The sequence below is a fragment of the Camelus ferus genome, chromosome 20 (assembly GCF_009834535.1).
Source record: "Camelus ferus isolate YT-003-E chromosome 20, BCGSAC_Cfer_1.0, whole genome shotgun sequence".
Lineage (NCBI taxonomy): Eukaryota > Metazoa > Chordata > Mammalia > Artiodactyla > Camelidae > Camelus > Camelus ferus.
The window spans coordinates 36,288,256-36,307,720 of record NC_045715.1 but is presented as its reverse complement, the minus strand read 5'-3'; the positions used below and the strand labels follow the sequence as shown (position 1 = coordinate 36,307,720).

The 19,465-nt window shown below is 37.5% G+C and overlaps 1 protein-coding gene across 20 annotated transcripts in view; it reads right to left on the bottom strand.

Annotated features, from left to right (window-relative positions):
- The window catches only part of MLIP (muscular LMNA interacting protein), a 168,342-nt gene that overhangs the window by 59,025 nt on the left and 89,852 nt on the right, over positions 1-19,465 (bottom strand). For 13 of the 20 annotated variants that reach the window (XM_032463303.1, XM_032463295.1, XM_032463293.1 and 10 more), the window contains 4 exons: positions 12,433-12,498; positions 12,266-12,349; positions 12,087-12,146; positions 4,339-4,383 (listed from right to left, as the gene is read on the bottom strand). In XM_032463303.1, coding sequence (XP_032319194.1) covers positions 4,339-4,383; positions 12,087-12,146; positions 12,266-12,349; positions 12,433-12,498 — 255 coding nt within the window. The remainder of the gene's footprint in view (positions 1-4,338; positions 4,384-12,086; positions 12,147-12,265; positions 12,350-12,432; positions 12,499-19,465) is intronic. The other 7 variants (XM_032463294.1, XM_032463291.1, XM_032463292.1 and 4 more) reach the window with 4 other exon arrangements.

Genomic DNA, 19,465 nt, shown 5'->3' with positions numbered 1-19,465 from the left:
GGGAAGAAAATGATATTCCCCTCCAAAGCTGAAAGGGTGAAAACAGAATGAATGAGAAATTTAATTAGAAAATCCATTCCTTTACATAGAGCGGGGGAAAAACTCTAAAAAGAGTGCCATGAGAAATAATCATTCATATATTAACTGATAAATCATGAGTTAATTTACATGTAAGCAAAGAATTTAAAACATTAGAAATATAATAAGCATGATCATTTTAGATGTTGTCACCAAATATGAAAGGATTCATTCAAAGTTTAGGCTGAAGGTTATTGGGCATGAAGAAATAATTTAGACTCAGAATATAAATACTAACGGATAAACTAGTTAAGGAAGACTAGTGATTCACAGCTTCTGTTGGGACACACAAGTGTAAATGGCAGGAGATTTGTCATGAAGACCTGGGCTGGATTCTGCCTCCTCTATGACTTCTGAAGCTTGGTTTCCTCCTCTGTAAAATGGAGATTTTGAAATAATAATACCCACCTCAAAGGACAGGTAGGTATAAGGTTAAATGAGATAGTGGAAACTCATTTCCCAGGTAAGAGCTCAAAACATTAGTTATTATCATTGTTGCATTTGGCATCGGTTGAAAACAATCAAGTGAAATACTAAAGATGCATTAATATAGCCAGTCCCACAAGTGACTGGCGGAGATCACGACGACTTGACGCGTTCGTTAGCCTAGTTTAAATTCTGTTACACTCAGGAGAACCCCAATCACATTACTTTCAGATAACCTGCAATTCAAGTACACCATGAGTTGGAGAAGAACTTTTAATCAGTCTAAACTGATGGCACTTTACTCTGTCTGACTCACCCTAACAGGCAGCCTATGTGAAATGTAACAATGTTTCCAGTCAACGTTAAGAAAGGGGAACTACTTGTTTTACATTGGTTTTCTTTTCTTTTTTTTTTTTTTAAATAAAGGAAAACCAGCCTTTCACCCAAAGCCTCATAAAGAGGAATTAGTTATATAACTTCTCATGATTTAATTAAACCATTATAGTCACCCCAGGAAAACTGGAAATCCACTGGGCATACTGATACACTGAAAATCAGCAACTGTGTAAATGTGTGTGTGTGTTTTTAATTGAAGTGGAATTGATTTACAACGTTGTGTTAGTTTCTGGTGTAGACCATAGTGATCAGTTATACATATATATGTAAATTCTCTTTCATTATAGGTTATTACAAGATATTGAATATAGCTCCCTGTGCTGTACAGTAGGACCTTGCTGTTTATCTATTTTATATACAGTAGTGTGTATCTGCAAATCCCAAACTCCAAATTTATCCCTCCTCAGCCCGCTTTACCCCCAGTAACCATAAGCTTGTTTTCCACGTCTGTGAGTCTGTCTCTGTTTTGTAATTAAGTTCATTGGTCCAGATGTGTTTTAACATCAGTCAGCCCTCTGGCTAGCTCTCCTCTAACGTCTGCCAGGAAGCATCTTGCTCTTGACCACTCTGTTTGCTGTCTCCCGCCTGGTGTGCTTCGGAAATGGGGACCCTGATCACCTGTTCACCCCTCCTCGCACCCCAGTCATGCCGCAGTGAGTCCCGCGAGGCGGCGGACAGCTCAGACCAGTCAAATCAGTGGAAGGAGGTGGAAAATTGAATAAGAGAGCTAGAAGTACCAACTACACTCTCTGCTAGTCACAATTCATAGACTATACGCTGTACTTTTAAAGAGTCCCCAGAAATCGGGATTTTGAGTGGACTGTATCAATCCGTTAAGGCTGTCCTCGAGTGTAACTCGGCTCTAACGTAAGTCTTCCTTTTATCCCCTGTGGTGTGGAAGTCAGTAAGCCGCGTGATCCCATCTTTTGAGTCTAACCTAAGAATCTCTACAAAGTCAATGACAGGCGGAGTCCCAGCAGGTGTATGTTGGGAAAATGCCTCCTTTCTTCAAAGTCTTGAAGAGAGACGGTGGAATACTGAAATGTGAAAGTCTGTAGGTTCTCAGCTTTGCTTTTCGGTTTCCATGGGAGAGGAAGGGAGAAAACCGTAGCAAGAGATGAATTCATTACTTAAGTGAAAGCTTTTCAAGTCGCACTTAATGTGAGGCATCTTGTAGCTTGGCCCAAACGAATATTAGAATCTCTAAAAGAAAATATTACAGAGCCATTCTTTTTTTTAAAAAAAAAAAATCAAAACATGTTGTATTTAAGATAGATTTTTCACATGAGATCAAGGCTTATAGCTAAGGTAGACTTCTGTTCCAAAATTTCAATTTTTTCTCCTCAAAAGAAATGTGTCAGATATCACTTAGTAAATGTCATAACTGCAGTCAAATATTTACACGTGTGACTTCCCAGTAATGACTCCAGAGTTTTCACATTTCACCATCAAATTATCCCTTATAGTCTTCCCCAAGACGTGGACACATTTGGAGTGTCACAAAGAGCAATTCAAATGTCACGAGGTAAGAGAAAGTAAAACACAAAGCTTCTCACTCAAGAAGCCAAATTTGGTGGGGAGGGTACAGCTCAGTGGTAGAACGCATGCCTAATGTGCATGAGGACCTGGGTTCAATCCCCAGTACCTCCACTTAAAATCAATTTTAAAAAATTTTTTAAAAAGAAATCAAATTTGGTCAAAGTCAAGAATCTTATCGGAATCAGTTTATATTTGTTCTAGTCCGTATTAAACTTACGTGATGATTCAGTGTTAACTTTGAAAGACTCAATGCTCTCACCAAGTTTGGGGCAAATATTAAGCCCAATTAAGTCTGGTAACTGACAGAAGAATAACTTGAAATAACCTCTCCCTATGGAGACTGAAGCAGCCTAGCCCCCTCCAGAATTATTTCAATTGCTATCAAATTCACCACCCCCAGGAGGAGAGGGAGAAGGTACCAGCTCTCTGTGTCTTACTGTAAATGAGTCTAAATCAGAGGCACTTGGGTGCAAAGTAGGAGTAGATGAGAAAGGAAGGTGAGAGAACAAAATATTCTAGCTATTTTTTCTTGGGTCTGGTTTTCATAAAAGGTCTTAGTCACCAAAAGCAGAGAAACATCTTTAGGGGACTTTCTTTCCTTGTACCCAACTGAAGACTCAAGGAATTCCGCTAAATCACGGCACTTCTGGTCTACCCGAGACAAGGAGGAGTAAAGGGGGGACACGTGGATGAAGGGAAAAATAAAAGAGGAAAAAAGGGGAGAACCATTACTCCCTGAGTCATTTCTGTGTGTCAGGACTGCATTCAGGGCTTTTCATACATCAGGCACGATAAATCCTACATCAACCAAATATTAGTTTCCCAGTTTTAGAGACGAAAAAAACTAGGACACAGAGAGGTTAAGTGATTTGCCGGGAACTGTTAGCAAGCAGCAAGACTGTGATTAAAACCTTGGTGCAGCCTACCAAATGCCTCCACGCTTCTAAGTGTTGCTCCAAATGACTTCTGAGAATAACAGCAAATACCAGCGAAAGCTTCTAGAAAATGTTCTGAGCAGTGCTCCCTTCCATACCCTCTGAACATCATTTCCCAAACGTGATGGAAGTTCAGTAATTGCACCCAATTTATTATTTGCCCTAGGGAGGTTCACAGGAAGGCAGAAATGTTTAAATTTCACAGAAGATATGTCACAAGATGTATATTTACTAATTTATTCTGGAGGAGGAGGATGAAGATTACATAATAGGACACGTAAAGTTTAAGCTGAAAAGAAGAGTTTATTGTTTGTTTTAAACTAAAAACTAAATACTTGCTTAGGAGACAACCTTGTTTATACCAGAATATGTTTGGTGGGAAGCAGAAGTTGGCCGCATGATGGATTATTGGTGAATAACGAGTAGGAAAGGGGTGGAGTCTAGAATATTCGGAGATAGCCCCCCACAATTAATGGAATCAAGTGTGTGAGTCTCCCATTATTAATACATTCTTGCTTGTAGGTGGAAATTGATTTATTTGACACAATTTAAATGCAAGAAAGCAACAAACCAGTCAAAATCAACTAAATCGGCAATCTCCTTGGAAATGGGCCAATCGTAACATTTCAAGTGTATGAGGTGACTCTTTCTTAATAAGCACAATAAACCACCACAAACATGAAACTGTCATCTAAGCCTTGGCAATTAGAAAGACAGGAAGCGGGGTGCTGGAGTTCTGTTTTATTTAGTCAAACTAATCAAAGGAGACCTCCCTCAAGAAGAAGAAGAATTTATTCAATAAACTTAACTAACGTAACCTGACTTTCCAATCATACCATCCTACCCTTTCCGTTTATGAAAAATGCAACTAATTCAACTTCAATGACTGTATAATTGAGTTGCCACCAAAGCACACACACACCCCCACTGAAAAAGCAGTATGGATAATTGTGAAGGAACTTACATATTTGGTTTCTCGACCAGCTGCTCTTGGAAGAGTTGTAGGCATCTGTATGAAAATAGAAACAATTATGCTACTGAAGCAACCAAGAAAATACTAAAAGATTCAACGTCTGGGATTAATGGTTGACCTTTTCTTTCCCATTAAGACTTTCTATTATTCCCTCTTTCCTAGACAAAACCCCCTGTTCCTTTGAAAATTATTCATTAAACACTGTCACTTTATTATTCTTTTCTTTGCTGTTACGTATCAGCTTTCTAGTGAATTTCATCTTCTTTCTTGATAATGTTCACTCGTGGATCATAATGGTTCTCTCTGTAATTTTTGGCTGGTTCGAAATTTCACACAGAAGTCTCTACCCTCTCAACTCTTTGAGCTGCTCAACTCCAAAGATGCTCCCATCTGCTCTATTTCAGTTATCCACTGGACCATTCCTGGATGTTGCCTTCACCAATAAAATGGAAAACCTCTGAAATTGCATTTCATTTCTAACGTCCTCCTGTCAGAACTCCACCTCCTCTCTATTGTCTTCATTTCTCAAACATCCCAACATTTCTTCAGCCTCATTAGTGGAGACTTCGAAAGCAATGAGTCCTCCCAGCCATTCTGGCTCTGTTGCCTCCTTGCTTACATATGTTTCCGATCCTCAGCCATTTTAACATCTTAATTTATCTTGCTTCCTTCTCTCCTTGTGACAAACTCACAAAAACTAACAACAACAATAACAACAAAAGCCTGGATGGACTGTATCATCTGTTTCCTTTAAGTAGGCACTTGAGATGTAGAACATGGCCGGGGGGACTTTCAACCAAGCTAACTGATTTCATTGTAAATTAACAATTACCAATTGCAGGTGGGTATTTACCACTAATAGCGCCTCGGGCTTTCTCTTGGGGGCCCACTTTCCCGCTTTCTGAGACAAGATGGCTATTTGGTTCATTCATCTATTCAACAAATACTTGTTGTGTATCTACTGTGTACCGGGAACTGTTCTTCAGACTTAAATAGTGAATAAAAGAAACAGAGATGCCCTGCCCTTGGGGAACTTACATTCCAGTAGGAAAGAAAATAAACAATAAAATAGCAAGTAAATTACATCAGATGTTAGAAGGTAATAATGCCCTGAAAAAGAAGAGCTGGAAATCATTTGAAGCCTCAGGTAGTATGGGCTTCCAGAGGAAATCTTCTTTGCTTCTGTTAAACATCCTATTTTTTGGATCACCCAGATGTTCAGGAGGTCACGATCCTAAATTGACCAAACAGGATGGTCAATTTGTAGCAGGTGACATTTGAGCAAAGATTTGTAGGAAGTGAGGGAGATGGCTGTGCAGATACCTGGGTGAAGACCATTCCAACAGGATGCAATAAGGCCAGGTTCTTACACTAGATGTCCACCTCCTGAGAATGACAGCTCAAGAACTCAACGCAGTCCTTCCATAACAGACAACTGAAAAGCTCCTCAAACTATTGAAAACACTGTGGAGATACTATTTCACTGAAAATTTTGATAAGCCAATTAGAGAGTGAATAATTTGGGGGCAAGATCAAGAGAAGATAAAAAATCCAAAGAAAGGAGTCAAGCATTGGAGACGTGCTTTTGACCTTGGGATGTTTGCAATTAATGATGAATTGCTTAAGAAGCTGATTCAAACTTCTGACAGTCTCAGAGATGTAGGGAGATAAAAGTCAGAGCCCAGGATCTGCCAAGAATAGATTGAGCCCCAGAAGGAAGACTGATCTACAGGACCTTGCATGGTCTTCAGCCTGGCCTCAAATCATTGAAAATGATCGTTTAAAAAAAAAAAATCTCCAGACCTTAAATTAAATGAAGTCATCTTTCTTTGCTAGTTCTCCTGGTGTCTGACAGAAGCAAAGAATCCAGAGGAAGATCAAATCTTCTGAGGCCTCAAATAACTTCTATAAATGAGGTTTGCAAGTAGAAGACCCAACACACAGATTCAGATACACAAAGAGGTAAGACAACGTGAGGGAGAATGAGCAAAAATAATGAATAACTGAAAAAAGAAACCACAGAGAAATTTGTTTTCTTAGAGCCCGACTGAAAAACAACCACACTTAACCATATGTTTTGAGATAGAAGTTAAACTTGCACGTTTTTACAGGAAACTAGAAACTATAGGAAGTAATATAACTGAGTTGAAAAAGATCTAAACGTGCTATGGCAGGAGCATGCAGGACAGGCGTGATCAAGGCACAGCAGAGAGGTGAGCGGGGCTGGAGTGGGAAGAGAAGAGGGGAGACGGGGAGCAGCCCACGGAAGTGTCAGGAGGCCGGATTCTGGAGGCCCTTCCAGGAGCTCGTAAGGACTCTGGCTTATATTCTGGTGTAATGTGTATGCTTACACTTTAAAAGGATCTCTCTGCTTGCTGTGTTCAGAATGGATCATCGTGACGCAAAGGTGTAGTGACATGGCCACTGTACGATCCAGAGAAGCACGATGGTGTCTCAGAAGTACAGAAGGAATGAAATAATCAGTGTCTACAAATATTAGGATCTACAGCAACAAGAAGAGAAACACGAGAGAAAGAGAGGAATACAACTGGACACCCAAGTTCCTGGACGTGAGCAAATGAAAGATTGCAATTCTGTCAAGGGAGATGAGAAGGCGGGGTATGGAATAGTTCTCATGGGAAGAAATCTAGGTTTCATTTTTTTTTTAATTTTTTAACATTTTTTATTGATTTATAATCATTTTACAATGTTGTGTCAAATTCCAGTGTTCAGCACAATTTTTCAGTTATTCATGGACTTATACACACTCATTGTCACATTTTTCTCTCTGTGAGTTATCATAACATTTTGTGTATATTTCCCTGTGCTATACAGTGTAGTCTATTCTACAATTTTGAAATCCCAGTCTATCCCTTTAGGTTTCATTTTTAATGTATTTAGTAGAAATTGAAATTGGGAGAGTGGAGCCTGGGAGAGAGTTCTGGACTGGAGAATTGGAGAGCTGTCAGTGTATACCTGGTTTTCAAAATACGTTGCTGGGCGAGAACACCAAAGGAACAAATATGGAGAGGAATGAGAGGTCCGGGGACTGAGCCCTAGAGCGCTCCCACATTAATCGTTTGGGGGAAGGAGGATAAACCCGCAAAGGAGACTAAAAAGTAATAATGGCAAGGTAGGTAGGAGAAAACCTGAGAGAGTCTGGTGTCCTGGAAGGAACCAGAGGAATGTTTACAAAGAGGAGGGAGTGATCAACTGTCATCCATTTGGTTAATATGTCAGCTCAGATCAGGACTGACCTTCTAGTAATGGAGAGGGCTCTCTACTGACTCAGCCTTACTAGCACACCAACTTGTCCTTGGTATTTTCAGCTTTAAAAAGCAGACCAAAAAAATTCTTCCTTGACCCAACTACTGGCCCAACTTCCTTCTTCCTTTCAGAGCCCAACCTTTCAAAGTAGCTGTTTTTGTTTGTTTCTTTGTTTTACATACTCTGTCTCTGCTTTCTCATCTCACAGTACTTTTCAAAGCTACAGATAAAGAGCAAACAGATAATGTAAGGACGGTGCAACGAAGTATCTAAGCAGATGATACCGAGGTGGCCCTTCAGCTTGGCTGGGGAGAAGAGAATAGTTAATTATAGGTTTGGACAACTGGTCAGTTTCTGATGAGTCCCTCTCCTGATTCGTTCCTCGGTGTGACAATGAGACAGCTATTGGAAAAGAGGGGTGTGGAGTGCCACACACAGAGGTACAGGGAGGCAAAGGTGTGGGACAGTGTCATCAGAGTGAGGGTGGGGGGAGGTGGCAGGTAACAAATAGTGGATCTCATGAAAAAATAATAAGGCATCTGAAAAATGTAAATAGTGTAAAAAACTGGGTCAGCCATTCCACTCCTGGGTAGTTAGCCAAGATAAATGAAAGCATGTGCCACATAAAGTCTCATTTACAAATGTTCTTAGTATCTCTGTTAGTAATTATTTACATATTTGCTCACAATGAATTCTGAATGTCCTATGAGAAGATACCATCGGGATTAATATCCAACATAAGTAAATAGTTCATACAATTCAACATCAAAAACACAATCTTTTTTTAAAATGGGCAGAAGAACTGAATAGACATTTTCCCATGGGGGAAATGCAGATGGCCAATAGGGACATGAAAAGATGCTCAACATTGTTAATTATGAAGAGAAATGCAAATCAAAACCACATTGAAATATCACCTCACGCCTGTCAGAATGGCTATCATCAAAAAAAAAAAAAAAAAAACCCCACAAATAACAAATGTTGGCAAGGATGTAGAGAAATGTAAATTGGTGCAGCCACTATGGAAAACAGTATGGAGGTTTATCAAAAAATTAAAAATAGAACTACCACATGACCCAGCAATTCCACTCCTGAGTATACATCCGAAAAAAAGAGCTGTTAAAAAGAACAAAATTTTGCCATTTGCAGCAATGTGGATGGACTTGGAGGACGTTATGCTAAGTGAAGTAAGTCAGACAGAATTACTGTATGATGTCAATTATATGTGGAATCTAAAAAAATACAACAAATATAAGAAATACTAAATATAAGAAAAAATAAGCCAACTCACAGATATAGAGAACAAATTAGTAGTTACCAGTGGGGAGAAGGGGCAATATAGGGGTGGGGGAGTGGGAGGTACAAACTACTGGGTGTAAGACAGGCTCAAGGATGTATTGTACAACCCAGGGAATATAGCCAATATTTTACATATAACTTTATTAAAAACAAATGGAAAGTGAAAAGTCCTATGATACTTAACTTTGGGAAAAGAGATTTGTAAACTTTAAAAATGATAGAAAAATAAGCATAATTATTTTCTTTAATAATTTATGTGTAGCTAGGAAAAGTCACAAAGATGCAAAGTAAAATTTTCGAAATTTTTAAAATTTCCAAACCAGTAAATGTCAAAATATCCAAAGGAAAGTAGGAAAGCCAAAAGAGAAAAAAATTAAATGGAAAATACAAAATAAGATAGCAGAAATTAGTTCTGATATAAGAATCAAAATTATTGTGAATGGCTTAAGGTCCCAGATAAACAGAATTCCAGACTGAGTATAAAAGTGATATCTGGTGGGAATGAGGGCGGGATGGTATAGCTCAGTGATAAAGCATGTGCTTAGCATGCATGAGGTCCTGGGTTCAATCCCCAGTACCTCCAATAACAAAAATAAATAAACATAATTACCTCCCCCTAAAACAAACAAACAAAGTGATATCCAAAAATACGTTGTCTTGAAGAAAATAAGATAAGAATGTAAAAAGGATTTTTAAGTGATAGATAATAATTTTTTAAAGTAATAGAAAAAGTAATAAAAGTTCTATCTAGGAAAACATGAATTAAAAATTACATTTATGTTACCTATATAAGGTCACTATTTTCATTCTAGACTTTAAAAAAACAACCTTTGGTTCAAAAGGACTACTTATGCTAGTAAAGGCTATAAAAGTCAAAAAGACAAGAATGAACATCAACACATAAGCAATAGCAATATAGTTTCAAAATACACAAGTCAGATCTAATAAACACTTCTCTAGCCTTATTTGTTTTGTTTGTCGGCAGCAGTCGCCACAACTATATTCCCCTAAACGCTGTCTGCTGGAAGTGTGCCCTGCTCTGACTTTGCCCTTATTGCCATGGACTTTTCATGCTCCTTTTTTGGACCTGCAATGTTTTATTTCTGGGAGCTCTGCACAGGGCGCTCACAACATCGATCTTCCAGTCACCCCCGATCCCTCCTACTAGCTCCAGACACACAAGGTTAAGGTCACCTTAACACACACCTGGAACTCATCCAAAGCAAAACACCCCTCTTCCCGCTACCACACGGCGCCTCCTTCATGTCTGTCTACACTGGAGGCAAGGACCGGGAGCCCCTCCATGATTCTGCTCTCCTTCCCCAGCACACCCGGACCCAAGCTAGCCTGCAGCGCCTTTCACACCCAGGGCTTCTCTGCGGCTCCTCTGAACCCACCCCTTCCAGGCCACCGTCATTGCTCCTCTGACCTCAGTAGCCTCCTCACAGCAGCCATCAGGATCTCTTTCAATGATTTCATAGTATTCCCCCCCATATTTTTATATCTTCCCATTTTCCATGGAATCCGAACTTGCATGCCATGTAAGTATCGTCACTGTCCCCAGCCCACCTTCTCACCTCGTGTTACACTGTTCACCCGGGCTCGCTCTACTGCACCCACACTGGTCTTCGTACACACTAAGCTCCTTCCTGCCATGAGATCTGCACATGCTTACTCTTCTGCCTGAAAGCTCTTCTCTCTGATCTTTCCATGGCTGGCATCTTTCCGTACTGGTCTTAGACTGAATCCTCCTTTCCCATCGCTACATCCAAGTCTGCCCCTCAGGTTACTCCACCTTGCTCACTGTCATCTCCACTGTAAGCACCTGATAAATATTTCTTAAATGAAATAACTACTTTAAATTGAATGGCCTAGAATAATGTATTTTGACACTACAAGCATTACTTATATATTAAATAAATCAATAGTACAGATTATTATTCACACATTACTTCTTAAGTCCTATTCCTATTATATTTAATGTAATATGGGGTATTTTTATATGTTCAACAAATGAAATGAGAACAGTATATATTTAAAATTTATATAGCGGCTCTGGCAAATCAAATTTTTCTATTTTCAGATTAAAAGACTTAAAGAATACACAACAAAATAGATTACAAACATAGAAATTATAATTACCTATTTGCAGGTCCTCTCTACCAAAATATAATTCTTAATATTGACAGTGGTAGATTACCTGATTTCTACATTATTATTAGAGGATATTTGTCTATAATGGTCCAATTGAAAATAGGAGTACTCTTTTAGTTATAGACAATTCTGTACATTTAAAATTTACTTTATACATACAATGTCCAACTTTGTTCAAAAAGTATTGATACTAATTCCAAGAGAGAAAATAAGACTGACAGAAAAAAATGAACAATTAGCCATTAAGGAAAAAGCACAATCATTTTGAAATTTGGATAAGTAGATCTGTACTAAGCATTCAAAAAATAATTTGGAGACATGTAATATTTTATCCCAACAAACGAAAATGGCTACATTACAAGAAGGACATATGTAAATATTCAATCTGACAGTGAATGCTTTAGCAGTCCTCTAACAATCGAAAGTACCCAGGACTCCGTCTCTCTGAGTCAAAGAACAATGAAATTAATCCAGAGAACCAAAAGAAAAAGAATTTCAGAAATAATACCTGTGTGAAAGCTCTTAGACTATAACTCCATTTTTCCTCTTCTACAATTTTAAGGGCTGTGAATTACATAAGGACTGAAGCTATGGCTTGAGAAGAAATTAAGTCACAAATTCTCCATACGGTTCCACATGTTAAATGCCAACATGTAACAACACAGGCTAACACTTTGACTTTCTATTTTGAACTTGACCCATAGTTAGAAATAGATTTTACTGCAACCCATACATGCATACCTATACGTGTACATAGAAAGAAGCCGAAATAAACGTCAATAATACCTCCTCAACACTTGGAAGAATAGAGTCTGATATTTTACATTCTTACATATCTTACATTATATTTTTAAAATGCTGTTTGCTAACAACAAATAAACAAACAAAAAACACAAAACAAAAATGCTGGTTGCTGTCCACTAACGTCCCAAATCGCTACTGAGCCTTGACCTGAAGTTTAAACCTCACTGATCTAGTAACTCTTATGGTTCAGTAAATTATATTAAATAGATACATACTTTGATTGTGTCAGAACCCAACCATGTCTGTAGGGAACTTGAAGGCGAATCAGAAGAATGCTAGGGGGGAAAAAAAACAAAAAAAGGACAAGCTGTGATGCGTCCATCCTAGTCAAGCAGAAGCAAATGAAGAGAAGCGAAGCAAAGGTTTGATTGCACGTTCTAGTCTAAGGCATTACCATAGACAAGGAATCCTGTAAGACCTTATCAATGGTAGCACAGAGCTCTTCAGTTTGCTGCCTGAGCTGTGCAGGGGAACACAACTGGAAGAATTGAAACCAGGTAGTGGGTTAGCAAGAGTTTTGGGGATCGCATTTCAAAAGCAGGGGTGGTCTGAAGCCGTTACCTCCAATGGTGGGTCTAATGTGCTGTCCCTGGGGATGCTCTCAGTCTTGGCCGGTTCATCTAGTGCCTAGTGATGACAAATGACATAGTTCTCGTGTGAGGCTTTCAGGCAGATACCAACGTAGTAGAAAAGTCTGAATCCCAACTATAGCTCAGTACATGTAGCTCGATATAGCTCAGTATTTCCGAGAAAAAAAAAAAAAACCTCTGGATCATCTGATAAGCTATTCTCTGACACAGAGATAATTCCCACAATTGTCTAGTTTCTCCTATGGGATGAGTATCTCCAATTATCAGGTGCTGGAATAAAAGAGGTTGAGCTTTTAAGCGCAGAAACTAGAACTTGGACACTGTATGCCTCCAAATGAGCCTTGTCCCCTCAAAGAAGTCACCTTGGGAAGCTACACAGAGAAATAAAAGTGATATAGTCATTTCTCAAAAGAACACAAATCTATTGAGAGAAATGCTTCAGGGCCGGTTTACAAGAAACACAACACACACAAGAAGGAAATCTTGCCTCATTGTTCATCATTTCTATTCAAAAAGTCTTAGCTACCTTATTCATCAGGCTTGGCCTCAAAGGACACTTAACTTTTCAAAATGGGACACACTTTTTATTTATTGTGATGTATTTCAGACACATGTAAAGAGATGAGATAAAACTCTTGTTCACTGTAGAGTCCCATGGAGATTACAAAGTAAAATATTGCAAAACAACAGAAGCCAGTGGCCATTCTTCCCCCTCTTGTTTCTCCTCCCTCCTCATTTTCCTCCATTTCGCTTGTCAAGTGTATGTCTTTCTTTTTTCTTCCGATTAATGTATGCGTACATCACTGAATAACATAAAAGGTTGTTCTGGGCAATTCTCCTAATTTCATGGAAGTATAATGCATGCTTCTGGAACTTGCTTTTTCTGTTCTTTGTTGTTTTTTTTAAGTTTTATTGAGGTATGATTGACATACAAAAACCCGTACATATTTAACATACAACCGATGAGTTTGCAAATAGGTATCTGTGTGTGAAAACATCCTCACAGTCTATGCCATGAACCTATCTGTCACCTCCAAAAGTTCCCTCCCACCCTTTTATTTTATGTATTTATCCATTTTTCGGTCATTTCAACCCCACATACAATTCCAAGACCTGGATATTCCACAGCAAAACGAGTTGGATATTTAGGGTCACCCCAGTTTTCACTGTTACAAACTGCAACAACTATCATTCATGCACAGATTTCTTTACACACATATTTGTGGTTTTAAGACTAAAGTAGCTGCATTGGTAGTGTAATAAAAGCCAAGTTCATCAGACATACTCAAATTGCTCTTTAAAACTGTACAATTTTACACTTAAAGTAGCAAGGAATGAGAGTTTCTGTTTTCAGACTTAAAAAACAAATGTTAGCATCCTGATGTACATGAAATATTCACGTTGGCTGTAGGTCACATTTCCACGATCATTTTTGAGGTTGGGCATCACTCCTATGCTTGCTGATTATTCACAATTCTCGTCCGTGTACCTGCTTGTTTTGATTTCATTATTCTCAGTTATCTTATTTAGGGGATTACAAGTATACACTGTCCTTTTTTTAAAAAAACAATCATCCTCTGATTATTGATGCTATATCTCAATCATTCCCTTTATCCAGTGAACTTGGTAAGCTGTCCGATTTATTTTAGTGATCTCATAGATTCTCTTGGATTTTCTATGTAGGAAATTTTATAGTAAGTGCAGTTTCATTTCTTCTCTTCTCTGTTGCTTCTTGGTTGTTGTTTCTCCTTTCTTCTTTTATTGCCTAAAGCCATCAGTAAAAGGTTAAATAGAAGAGCAAGTATCTTTATTTTATAACCGTTAGTAAAAGGAATAAGATGTTGGACAGAAGCTTGGGTAAATACCTTTGTGTGAAAAAAAAGAGAAAACACTTCTTTTCCTAGTTTGTGAAGAGCATATTTTATCATAATTCCTCTTCAACCATATCTCTTCCTTACTGGACCACTTATTCTATTACGATCAGGAAAATATGGTATCTATCTTTGTAGTCCCAGGATAGAGCACATGATATGAGCTCAGGAAAGATGATTAGGATGAATTGAAAGTGCAAACAAACAGATAAATAGATTTAAATGAATAAATGAACCATAGAAATAATATGATTTTAATATGCCTTGGTAAAATGCTCTAGAGAAGTAGTTTAAACTCTGAATATTTTAAATAACAAATTATTTCTTTTCCCACATTTCAATTAAAGTTTTCACCATTAGAGATCTGAGCATGTGATCAGTGTTAATATAATGAGCAAATTTTTTTTTTCAGCCAAAATCAAATAGGATTATGATGCTGCTTTCCCCATGGGAACTTATTACAGGCAAACACAGCTTTTCTTATGCTATTTCAAATCCTGAAATTTACTCAAAGAATTTTAAAAAGCTATGTATTCAGAATCCTTGGAAAATGAAGGAAGTTACTGGTAATGCTGAAAATGTCAATAATGCTCAAACTTTGAAATGGACACAATGCTCAAACTGCATTAAAATTTGGAAGGGGGATTGTTTTGAGTTTAAATAGCCTTGAAATTTACTAGAATTGATTTTTTTTTTATTGACAAGGAGTTCTCTGTCAAATATATCATCTTGATCCATTCCTTCTAGCAGCCATAAAAAAGTAGGGTTCTTTTCCTCTGTGGTACAAGAATGTATTTTTTAAAAATACATTAATTGTCCATTAACAAGAAGTCTAACCATAGATTGCTTTTTGACAACATAGCTAGCAGGACTGCAGTGATGTTTCTTTAGATTTATTCATATTGAGTGACGTTCTCTCAGAATATTTTCCAATAAAAGATTTTTATTAAAAATACATATTTTCTACTAAATGAGATGACAGCCAAGTGAGGCATATATGGGACGGGCTTTGAATCATATTTTAAAGATCCTTTACTAATGTAAGTTAGAAATGTTCTCATTAAAAGTGGTTATGTTTTGCTTATCACAACCAACTTTGGGGCACGGTTTTTGAAAAGAGACATAGAAATCTGACTTCCAGAAGAAAACGGTTTCTGAGCTCGGCGTGCCATTATGACTAAGAACCAAGAACAAAGAGCAAGCATTGTTAATCAAAGTCTTTATGAGAATATATGCCCGCACGCTGTAACGTGTGTTCTCCACCCAAAAGGAGCGATTCTGATAGAGCCGCAAACACTTTTAAAGTCAGACATACTGAGTCAGTCTAACCTGCTCTCTTTGGAAGTAAGATTAAGCTCTGAAAATCTGAAGATAAGATGAATTAGTTGCACTCTAAATAGAGTTAGAAAGTAAACTGCTTCCCAAGGAAGAAGGCTCTCAGAGGGCTTGTAAGCTTTTTGTGATGCCTAACTGGACTGGGTTTCAAAAATTTCATGGGCAAGTTATTGTATCTTAGTAATGATCAAATTCTCCAAAAATAAACCATGCTAAACCTAAATGCTGCTACATTTTGTTAACCTGATCAGCTATTTGGGAGACTAAATCCTCTGAGGACAACAAAGATTTTGCTTGACTTTCAGTCGTTAACACAAAACCATTGGTAGGATCAGAGATATTCTCAGCAAATCAATCTCAGCTCGATTATCTAGTTGGAGATTTAGGGCTGAAGATCATTCAGATCAGAAGAAAAGGAGGGGGATGTGCACTGGAAGCCAAAGGGGCCTCCAGATACACAAAAGTACAGCTTCTTTAAAGATCTAGAAGTATTTATCGCTAGATTATTTTCACATGGTTGGCTAAAAAAATTCAAGAATGGAGGGAAATTTACTTGGTGTTTTTAATCCCAAAATTGTTGGAGGGTTAAATGTCTGTCTCTCCCACACAGAAGGAAAGTAGTTTTTGCAAACCATTAGAGCCAGTTTCAAACTCAAGCCTCAGTGACAAGAGCCCCCCTGCTCTTCCCTCATTTAATCAAGGACATCAGAAGGGTGTTCCTTATTTTCAGCCGGTGCGTCTGCCCTGTAATTCACCTCATCTCTTCAGTAACTCAAGGAACTGGGCTGGTTTGTCATCCTTCACTCATTTAAGTCTTACCAGAACTAAGTCATTTCCAATTTTCTTTCATTGTTCCTCATTAAAAAAAAAAAAATTAAAAAAAAAACACATCTGTTGCCCTAATTTAATGACTATTTAAATATATTTTAGCAAGTGCTAAAAAAATTATCCCAAAACATCCAAAACCATCAACTCTTGCTCATTACTTCACTTTAGCTGGTTGATGTCACAGTTGCATGGTGAGCAGGGAAAAGCCGGGGGATAATGAGATCCGCACTGAGGTCCAATTCAGCATCTTACTAGCCCTGCTGCTTTGGGAGATTCAGTTGACATCTTGGAGCATCAAAATCCTCACAGAGTTTGGATAGGAAAGCATTTAGCTCAGTGTATGACACACCAGAACACTAGACTTCTCAATACGGCAGCCGGTGTGACTGTATTCTCTCATCGCTAATGGGTGCCAAGTCTAAAACCAGCTGACATTCCTTGTAGCAGAAGGTCCTCTATGTCTTTTCCATGGAATTAGAATTGCTGAAGCTTATTTCACCCCACAAAACTTTTAATTATCATCATCCCAATTTTCATACACTAGACCCCTTTATTTTTATAATTCTGTGAGCCAAAATTTGCCTTGAAATCCTGTAGAACAAAGTTGGAAATTTTAGAGACCTACTCAGGTGCAATCTAAATTGATTCATTCAACAGCTACGTAACAAAAACTACTATATTTTAGTAGTAGGATATAGTTTTAGTAGGAAAAAACCAATCAATACATATAATTAAACATGGTTTAGTGAGTGCTCTAAAAGAGACATTTGCATGGTAGACAACTACCCAGGGAGAGCCAATTAATACAGATTTGGGCCCTGGGCATTTCTCCACTGCTAAAGAAATTGGGAACACACTCACTTCTTGAACTAACCTAAATTAAGAGATGTCTCTTTAGTCTAGACCATATGCTAAGTTAGTAACCAGATTTTGTTAAATTTTGGAGACCTGTAGAGATTTTAAAATCTTCTCATCCGAAGACATATGTTTAATCAGACTGGAGTTTCCCAATTCATGTTTTAAAAAAAATGAAACTGGCAACTTAAAATAAATTGACTTGATGATTGGCAAGATATCTCAAACCATTACCTGTTTTTATAGCACAGTTTTTACTATTGTCTTCAAAAGGGCTGTTCTTTATCTGCCATCAACCAGGAAAACTAAAATAACTTTTATCCTATAACTTTCATTTAAATAACTAATCCTGCAACTTATATGTGCTATTAACAAACCTGAGCTACTCCAGAATTCTTTCAAATGCACAGAGCTTAGGAATTAAATGCATAGCAATGCCATTTGTTGGAAAGCAGTGCCTACCATAGCTTTGAATTTATCCTGAGGAATCCTTGTCAGGAAGGGAACAGATAACTTAAATGTATTCAAGGGAAAAAGTATATTCTTTCATTGAAGAATATTATTGAGAGACAATAGAAAGCCATATTATCTGATCTCATGGAAATATTCCTTCATCTTTCCTTGCTTTAATACAACTGCACACTAAAAACAATCATCCATTTATTTAGAACATGAAAATGTGTCCTTCCATTTAATTTTAACTTTCTACCTATTGCTATCAGACCCAGATGATAAGAAGAAGAATTAGTCAATGAGAGAGAGAGACCTTTAGCGTTCTCCAAAAAGGACACACCTCAAGACTAAAGAATAATGCCCATATCAAAATGACCTAATATATTGCTGGACATATTGTAATAAGATCCATGGACACTCACAAATATAAGTTGATTTGATTATTTTGTTCCTGCTTTATAATCACTTGTACTACATCCTCATCTCAATCTTGGAGAGGATGACTATTGGCAGGAGATTAGGTTAAGGACCTGGATGCCAACACATTAAAATATGATGCCTGACATTCATCTTTTCCTGTAAAGCCTTACTTAAGACTTCAGCTAAAAATGCTTCCTTCCTAAACGTTCACAGGGGGGGAAAATGATAGAAAATGGAATAAGCTATACATTTAAGTTTTGATGCAGACAATAAATTACAAAAGTACCAGAAACCTAATGTCCTCTGCCAACAAAATGTACTCCCTTGAAAATTATGGGCTTCATTGAGGGGTGATTAAAGCTGAAATCAATGCAGGGATTCAATGAGAGCTTAATGTCTGATTGGAAAGGATGACTGTATTTCAATTTGGAGAAAATTTTGCCTTTAAAAGTACCTTTATACTCATTAATTATACTAAATGCTATCAAATAGAATGCAGTAGAAAAAAAATCTGGTTTGGGGAGAGAATTATTTGCTGAACTATCTTAAGACTTGAATTAAATATGTTAGTTCTATTTTCAAGGCGTCCCATGACAGAGACCTTAAGAGGATATTGTAATGACACCGTATCATCAAGTTGTCCCTTAATTGTGCTGTTCTGTGTGATACTAGAGTGACCTCAGAAAAGCTTCTGCGATTTAAAATATTCCAAAATGTTACTCCTTCCACAAATCGATGAGTTTCTGATGATTACAGCCTTAATAGTCCACTCAATTCAGAAATAAGCCCCTTTGATTTTAATGGCATAGAATGAGATCTATTGTATAAACAGATGGGTTAAAAAGTCTAAATTGCCAGATTTATTTTTTAAAATTATAATCATGAAAGAAACAGCACAGTATCATTCAAGAAATATTACTGAAAATAGAAATAAACTCTCATCTAATCATGGGATGGTATTTTTGTTATTTAAAAAGTCTTACAAAATAAAGTGTCTCATTGAGGAATATATAACATGGAAAAGCCAGCACCCCCCCCCCCGCAAAATGTGGTATTTTTAAAGACTAACATCATGTCATATCCTATGACATTTGAACAATTCAAATATTGATGGTCCCCAAACAATTTATCTTAGGCAAGAGAGAATTATGCACACTAGATACAGATATTTTAAAATGAGATATCATGATATTTCCATTTGGTTGTACTAAAAATAAAAATCATTTTGCCAAAGAGCATGTT